Below are 8,866 nucleotides of genomic sequence, written 5' to 3'. Positions count from 1 at the left end.
ACACCGCGTATCGAGGCGTGTGTTGATGACGTATGTAGTGACGTTCAAAGCCTCGCGAGCCGGCCGTACCACGTGACTGATTCAGGAAATGGTTCGGGGGGTTTGGCGTGCGATTCGAAATATAAGGGGCAGCGAAACGCAATGGACCCCCCCGTATTGTATTGGCATCACAAACATCACTCATCCATTTATTCAATTCAAAGCTTCACACACCAAAGCCATGGTGTCATTATAATCACTCTGCCTGTTTTACATGTATTGTCCACTCGATGGCACAGTAGAGCAAATGAAGCACCATGAAGCTTCGGCCCATGAGTGAACCAATTGGATGGAAAGCTCCAATGCTTCATGAAGCTTCATCTCGCCATCACTCGGCACACGCGAGGGTCGCAGCAAATTCACGTCACGGCTGGGCAGCAACAACAGCGACCTCGCGCGGCAGTTAGAATTAATATCCACACACGCACGCACGCACACACACGTGCTTGTAAATACACTAAAACAAAAAATACAACAAAATTCAGTGGTAGTTATTGCTTTGCGTTTGTAAAGTGCTGATGCAGTAAGTGCTGTTGAGGAAACTGGAAGTCTTAGTTTGAATGGCCCAGAGTCTTTTCCCTGAGGGGAGAGTTATTTAGAAGAGGTTGGCAGGGTGCGTGAGTCCTGTAGTATTAACATAACCACAATCCACATCTTACTAACCTAACCTAATCTAACCTTCATTTTGCGATCACAGTTAGGAAAAATTCTAACAAATGTATCTCCTGTGAGTTGGAGTTTGGAAAGATTTGTTGAATTTCAGTTTTTGTTGGAAATGTTGCTAAAACTTTGTCAACTGGTAATCCAGAGACTGACACTTGTTAAAGGATGATAAAAAACGTTCAATTGTTTCAATGTTTTATATATTTTATTTGCCATTTACATACGACAAAGTGATAAACTTTGATAGTTATGCCACAGACAAAAGCTTGAGTGCAAAGAATACAAGAAAATATACTAATATCAAAATGTATTGATATGGGATAAAATAAAGCTTTTTTCCCCAAACAACAATAAATAACAATTTCAAATGACAAAAGAAAGTGGTCTGCAGATTCATAAAATAAGTCTCTGTGCAAATACATGACATGTTCTTCCTTTAAGCATAATAGCTTACAGTTTCTTAACCTTCAATGGCAATATTTAAAGGAATATTAATTATATAAAATTTCTTTTAAATGCAATTAGCTCAGTAACAATGATTGATGATGACAATAAGCAGTTGTGGCGATATTATGCAGCCTCATCAAAAAAACCAAAACCTTTCATGACACCGTCCAAATGTCGGGCGTCAATTTCGTGTACCGTTGGCAAGCATCAAATGTCAGACTTTGTAGTTAATAGAAAAAAATATTGAAATCTATGACATGTAACGCTTGACTAAAGAAATCAGAACCGCTTTAAGCTTAATCACTGAGAATTTCATTTTCAGTTGATCCAATAGCTGCAAAGATCACTGGGTTTTCTCAACCTATTGATGAATAAGACACATTTACATTGTGAACAAAAGATTGACAAATAAAAACAATTAAACTGTATTCATACAGAATAATAAGTCTTATTTATCTCAAGAGCCTGATCAAGTAGAAAACATGTTTATATTATATGTCTGTATATAAAACAATGTAAACGCTTGCTTTAAGTAATACAAATATATATTTTCTGTATGCTACTCGAACAAATATTCGGCAATATTAATAAAAACAGCATCAGCAATGATATAAAGATGTTACGCAATAAACTATAGTGAGGTTAGGGTCAATAAACTTACAAAGAAAGAAAGAAATGGGCAGAATATAGTCCAAGAAAAAGAAAAACATGGCACTACTTCTGCCCATTGAACAGCAGGGACAATCCATGTATGCTGAGGCAGAGGAGCAGAGGGAGGACTCCCGCTTTGTCTTCTCTCTCCGTCCACAGGCTGTCAGTGTTTCTCTTCAGCGTCACGTTGGTGGAGCTGAGCAGCTGCTCGGCCAGGTGGAAAGCTTGGTTGTCCTGCAGCGGGACGGGAAGACACTGGATGGAGAGAGGCCCGCTGCTCTCCCTCACACTGCGCATCTGGTGAAATAAAGATAAACAGCTCTTTGATGCAAAGGCACGATTTTAATAGTGCTAGTTAAAAGTTTTCTCTGGTGTTTTTGGGCAGAGCAGAGAAGAAGAAGAAGAAGAAGAAGACACACTAGATGGCGGTAATGCACCTTGACGTTGGTTGCCACCCGCCAATAAACCAAACAAAGAAGAAGAAGAAGCCGCCTACTACTACCACTACTACTACTACTACTACTACCACTACTACTATTACTGCAGGGCAAGCTGGACATTACAGTCAGCAGAGCCTGCAGGTTAGCAACGTTTTTCGCTAACTTTTTGATAATTATTTTTAACAGTGAAGGTACAAAATAGAATACAATATGCCATTAAATAAACTGAAATATAAAAAAGTAGAGATGTGTACATTAAAGACACCTTACACTACAAACTGAATATTATGGGTGGAACAGTAGAAAATTTGAAGCTATAGCAAGCAGCTATTTAACTTAGCATAAAGACTGGAAAAAGGTGAAAACAGCTAGTCTGGCTGGAGCTGCGGCCTCCAAGAAATCTCAGGATTTTTTTTTGTTTTTGTTTGAAGTAAAGAAATGAGATACAATAAGATGATTTGCTTGTTTGTCTGCTTTAGATGTGCTACTGCAGGTGGATTTCATTATTTTCCGACTAGGCTAGCTGTTTTCACCTGTTTCCAGTCTTTATGCTAAACTATGCTAACTAGCTGTGGCTATTATGAGTAGAATCATAGTAAATGTAGCTTTACATTTACTATTTAGGGTAGAATAATGCAAAAAGTGAAGCTAAAGCCAGCAGCTAGTTAGCTGCTGGCAAACTGGAAAGCCGCTCGGCTCGTCTCCAAGAAATCCCAGGAAAGGTTATTTTGTTTAAATTAAACAAATGAGATACAGTATGTTGATTTATAAGCTTTTGAGGTACTGCTACAGTAGGAAGAATTTTCTTTTTTCAAATGGAGACAGGTTATCTGTTTATTCTTTTATCCTAAGCTAAGCTAACTGGCTGCATATTTACTGCACAGACATAAGAGGGATATCAACCTTCCCCCCAAACAAATATCCATGTTCCCAAAAGTAAAAAAGCATAATTGTCAAAATACTAAATGTAACCTTAAAAATAAATGTAAAAAACGAATCGGTCAGGAGGTTCTTATTTAAATGTTTAAAGATGTGCAATAAAAAAAAAACAAGTTAACGAACCAGTTTGTCCAAGGCCCAGAGAAAATCTCCACGACTCTCACTCAGGAGTCTCAGCGTTTCATCCGACAACTCTGCAAGAACAATCCACACGATTACATTAAAGTGCGGAAAATGTTTTTTTATTACCTTTAGTTGCTCCTTTAATGGCGACATTTGTTTTACATCCCTCAAGGTTGGGAGTTACCGCTCACCTTCCATAGCACTGACCAACAGGTGAGCTGCATGCAGGTGAGCAGCATCGGCAGGATGGCTGCACTCTGAGTGGTTGTCTGAGTTGGGCTGCTCCATTTTGCCAGACAATGATTTTCCCTGACTCTCCAGCAGCTCCTCTTGCTCGGCCGTATCGAGCGTTTCACCACTGCACAACTCCTCCAGCTAACAGACAGAGGAGAAGGACGATAGAGAAAACAGATAATGTTCAGACAGAGGAACTGTAGTATATAAGAGGAAGTACTCTAGCCTCAGTGTCTAGGAAGTAATAAACTGTGGTTTTAGTAGTATTTCACATTCACTTTTAGGTAATGCCACTGCCTCACTCACCACACACTGCAGATATGACAGAGCAGCTCTGTCCTTCATTGTCTCTTGGAGCTTCTTGCACAAGGCATGTCGAGTTAACTGGGGGAGCTCCGCCAGTGGAGACAGGTCCACCTCCTGTGATCCTGTAAGACACCAGGAAACACTTCATCAGATCACTAGCTGAAGCTACACAGACACAATATTCAGTGGTTACGAGCCTCATTCATCTTCCTTTGGTATGATGGAGGCACTACACTGGATGGTTCAGAGGACAACCTCCCTGACAACCATTTGAAATCTTCTATCTTTTTTTCAATCCTCTAATTGTTATACATTATAGAGCACTTTAGGTTTTTACACTTAACACCAACATATACTATATCTATCCTTATAAACCATGTCTATTACTTTCATCTTATTTCATTTAGACCATGATCACATGGTATGGAGCACAAACAGGACATACAATAACAAAACAATGGCACACAAAATGGCTGAACAAATGCTACTTAGACAAAGGAAGGACATTCTGCAAACAAGCACCCAGTGTACAAATAACTTTAGGCTTGACTGCTTGTTGTAAAATAATTAATTTAAACATAGATGGGCTGATTCGATAAAACTTTGGCAAATACTTTTCTCTCTAACTCATAATGTCTACATTCTTACATTCAAACAAAATGTGATGTTTATCTCCCAGGTTGTCATTAAAAAGAGTCCAAATAAGTGAAATAACCGTCACTTCAGGATACTGACTGGAGATTTTGAAGTGAATGGACACGAACCGTTTTTCCATGCACACGAGGCAGGTACAGGACAGGCACTGCCATCCACCTTATCAGTGAAGGGATCATAGGATGGGCAGGACATAACGGGTGAGTCTCCCTCAAAGCCTCCGATTGTGCCAGGTTGCAGGCATATATCTGAAAATACACACACGACATAGATAAACACAGGGAGGAGGAAACATTAGGTGTGGTAAATGACACACACACATACACACACACTTACCGTAGTGTCCATTTTTCTTAATCTGTAGTTCCAGGATGCTGTACGCAATTACTGTGTCAGAGGGGATCTTCAAAAGAACATTGCTGTTCTTCTCAACGTGGCTGCTGTCCTGCACACACTTATTCACAAAAACACATACAAAGCTTTGATTTATAGATTTGGATACTGTTTGCAATATTCATGGATTGAAGCTCTACTAATTGCACATCTTAAAATTGACTTGTTAGTACAAATTTTACAAAACAAATAGGGGGGGGGGGGGGGGGGGTCCTTTTATATTTTTTTCACAGTTTTACCAGGTAGTAATTCATGGATCTTGAGATTTAAGGGAACTGTTTGGACTTAGCGGAAGTATGAGCTCTACTGAGTGCCATTCTTGCTGCTTATGTAACTAGAATGGCACTTGGTGAAGTGAGACTGACTAACATCTCTTGATCCATCCCCACCAACATGTAATGGGTTCTTGCCTGACCCATACCTTCCACATGTTTCGTGGTAATCCCTTGAATTGTTTTTGTGTATTCTTGCTCACAAACAAACCAACAGGGGTGAAAACATAACCTCCTTGGCAGAGGTATGAAGTCAACCCCATCCACACCCACCTTAACAAAGCTCCCCAACATGCCCACCAGACCGAACACCGCCTGGAAGATGTACTTCTCGTTTTTCGACTGGGTGATGGAGCAGGATTCGGTGGTGAGGATCCGCTCCTTCACTATGGCGAGAACCTCGGCCTGCTTCTTCAGCTGCTGCATCAGCACGTGCTGCATGTCCACCAGCCTGGAGGAAAGGGGAACACGTCTTAATCTACAACAGCTACGTGCATGTAGAAAGATTCACACGAAAAAGGCGTATTTGAAAGAGATATTCAATCTTATGAATTGGTGCAGTAGATGAAAGCGCTAACTACAATGTCTGTAGTTGAGGTATGAGGAGTCAAATGTCTGATGTCGCACTACATTTTCACACTGTCTATCTTAAAAGTATTAAAGTCGTGAAAGCACCTGTTGCTGGAGTCATGTAACAGTTTCTTCACATCCAGTTCCTGTTTCTTCAGCTTGCCAAAACATGATTGGAGCTTGCAGGTGCCCCGCCCCTCTACTGTCCCACAGACAGAGCCCACCTTGGTTTCCAGCTTCCCACAGATATTGTCTCCAACCGTCCCCTCGTAGGTCACCAACTCTGTCTCAAACACCTCTGATGACACAGAAATGATTCACCCTTAAAGAAAAATTCAAGACAACAAAACGATATATTGTATCCATACAAATGAACATTTCTTTAAAAACACAAACAGCCTCGCACTCACACCTACATACCAGGACTGAGCTCCCTGTCGCCCAGCAGCAAGTCGCTGAGGGTGAAATTTGTCGGCTGGTACTTGGGCCTTTGCCAGAACCAGATGCGGTTGCTCTTGACAACGAGCGCCATGGGAACCAGTTTGCATGAGTTGTTCACTCGAGACACGTGGATGAGGCTTCCGTTTTGGTCAATGTGACGGACAAAGTTGGCAGTGGCCTTGGAAAACATGGCTAAGGCAAACGTGAAACCGCAGACCGCTGGAAGGGAAGAGACACAAATTAATCCCCTGGAAGGCACCAAGAGCAAAGAGAGGAGCTCTGATGGAGTTTTTCCAAAGCACTTAACCACTAGAGGCAGTTTCCCGTTAGTATTCACCCTGTTTCCCCCTCTCGAGAAATTTGATAAGTCCCAAACCCCTGTGTGGGTGTGTGTGTGAGCACCATGTAACCCAAAACCTCTCTGTGTGCTGCAACCAACAGTAGGCAGTGACTCACGAGGCCTTGAGGAAGTCCCCTGCATGTTGTTAACATATTAGAGTGACCTCAAATAGACACACACACACGCACGCACACACCTCAGCGTTCTAACTCCCACGGTTCAGCTTTCATAGCATAAATATTTAAAGTACTCTGGCGTAAAAGAGGATTTGTGCTGTGAGGGAAGAGAGGGACAATGAAGGGAAGAAAGCTCCATTGGTTTGAGGAACATTGGAGTTCATGAAAGAATTCAACATTGGCAGAGAGACAGAGAAATAATCCAGTCAGAGGAAATGCAAAACAGGGGAGAATTCAGGCGAATGAGATCAAGAACGCCAACACTTTTTCATTCTGATCAACGTCTGCCAACTCGCCCTGACTTGACACGGTTTCACTGTATTGAGTCATTTGGTCTGAATGATGAATGGGTTGTCGTATGTCATCGGGAACCTTTCTCTCACCTCAAATACACTGTTTCTAAATACGTCATGTTGGTTTTGTTTAGTGTGATCCGGACCAAGGAAGAAGAAAAATACAAAATTATAGGAATTAGTATTTAACATGTGAGTACACAAAGCAACATACATGTGATTAAGGGTGGCATTCATAAGCATTTCACTAAGTCTGGGGTAAGTGAGAGCAAATGTAGAGTAATAATAGTTTATGCTTATGTAATAATGGTTTCTATACCTCCAATGCATTATCATCATATAGGAAATACTATAGTAATAGTAATAGTATTAGCTATGTATTCCAATGACGGATACCAAAGTTGGTTTAAGTTCATGTCAACACACACACACACACACACACACGCACACAAAACACGTGTGCCAGAGCACGCACTTCCCGGCAGCCTAAGCTTCCAACGTGGACTGCAGAGCGCGAGCCACCCTCGGCGCGTGCTTGCACGGTGAGATCAACCGCGCGCGAGCCTTAAGGGTGTATGAGAGTTATTATGCCTTTGATTTAAATACCTAAAGAGGAGACAACTTATTTTTGACCGCAAATTCAAAACAAACGCACCACGGTCTATTATACCATCTATTATACTCGGCCACACTCGATTAGGAAACATTTCTTTTCCTCTCCTCTAGTTTTCTGTCGCAACAAACGCAGATAAAATGGCTCAGTTGCTGCCTTATTTAAAAAAGTGTCGCTTACCTCAATTAAGCTGAGAGACCGCTCTGCAACGACTGTGATGCGTTCAGGGACTTCGTCCGTCCAGCTGTCAGCGATGGAGTGGCACCTTGGCTTACCATGCGTAAAAGTTGTTCCACCGCGGACAGGAATCGAGCTCTGGGTCTTATCGTGCCACCTCAGTCTCAGAGCGATGAGGTCTGTGGAGGATTCGGGGAAAGTGGTGGGATTGTGCTCTTATGCATGTGTTCCTCCTCCCACTCTCACTGGAATCTTAATTATAAACTGATGTTGGTGCGTGTGCGCGCGTGTTTCAGGACATGAGCTGACTTGTCTTTTTGATTATCTTTCCCCCCAAATAATTAAAACTTGAAATATCTGCAGGTGATTCCCTGTTGGTTGAGTCACAGTGGTGGTTTATGACACATGTTGCCACAAACCACATCCTGTCTAATGTAGAGCAGCACCGTCGCAGTTCAGTGATGTGTGAAATCCTTCATCATAAAAATCACGTAACTTCACCCTTTTGACCAAAAACTGATATTTTAAAAACATATCTGGGCATCACACATATCAAAGCCCAAAACTCCCATGACACATTTAAATTCACTAGATCCAGATTTTATTTGGATCTGCACCAAATTGCACACACTCTATAAATATCACCATGAAGAACCATGAATTATCTTACAATGCTAAAGAAAGTCAGAAGAGTAATTTTTGCATTAACCTTAAAAAACCCGAATAGAGACGAAATAACCTCCTTATTGGAGGTAATGACACAATTTTCTGTGACTGTAGCTGGTGCCTATAGTTCATATATGTGGGGTCAGATTTGAAGTAAAATACTGAGGAACAGGTTTGGGAGAATGTATACATTTGTGACCTATGCTTATCAGTGGTGATAAGTAACATTTTAAGGGCTGTCAGGGAGTTGTCACTCAGATATGTAGATGACGACCCTCTGTTACCCAGAGGTATGGATGCACCACGATGCTCTAACACCATGAAGTCTAATCTAACCCTCCTGTTTTCCAGTTAGAAGTGAAGACCTCTGAAGAACACAAGCAAGTCCAGTTGACTGTGTGCAATTACCCAACTCCTGAGGATACCATG

General features: G+C 41.5%; 1 protein-coding gene and 1 long non-coding RNA gene across 3 annotated transcripts in view; one reads left to right on the top strand and one right to left on the bottom strand.

Annotated features, from left to right (window-relative positions):
* The first annotated feature begins 4 nt into the window (after nt 1-4).
* Nucleotides 5-8,866, top strand: part of LOC117771095 — a 17,942-nt gene continuing 9,080 nt past the window's right edge. The window contains exon 1 of the long non-coding RNA XR_004615509.1: nt 5-65. This is a non-coding gene — a long non-coding RNA (uncharacterized LOC117771095). The remainder of the gene's footprint in view (nt 66-8,866) is intronic.
* Nucleotides 1,730-7,933, bottom strand: LOC117771091 (gasdermin-E-like). Of its 2 annotated transcripts, none has more exons than XM_034601117.1 (10): nt 7,775-7,933; nt 6,152-6,391; nt 5,837-6,029; nt 5,435-5,612; nt 4,833-4,950; nt 4,607-4,744; nt 3,843-3,964; nt 3,494-3,677; nt 3,303-3,373; nt 1,730-2,097 (listed from the first exon to the last, which is right to left on the bottom strand). In XM_034601117.1, the coding sequence occupies exons 2-10, from the start codon at nt 6,360-6,362 to the stop codon at nt 1,864-1,866; spliced, it is 1,449 nt and encodes a 482-aa protein (XP_034457008.1). In that variant the 5' UTR covers nt 6,363-6,391; nt 7,775-7,933; the 3' UTR covers nt 1,730-1,863. The 2 variants fall into 2 exon arrangements, with proteins under 2 accessions (XP_034457008.1, XP_034457007.1); XM_034601116.1 differs by lacking the exon at nt 7,775-7,933 and adding an exon at nt 6,467-6,648.

Source organism: Hippoglossus hippoglossus, chromosome 11 (assembly GCF_009819705.1).
Source record: "Hippoglossus hippoglossus isolate fHipHip1 chromosome 11, fHipHip1.pri, whole genome shotgun sequence".
Classification (NCBI taxonomy): Eukaryota; Metazoa; Chordata; class Actinopteri; order Pleuronectiformes; family Pleuronectidae; genus Hippoglossus; species Hippoglossus hippoglossus.
This window is presented reverse-complemented; position numbering and strand designations above follow the sequence as displayed.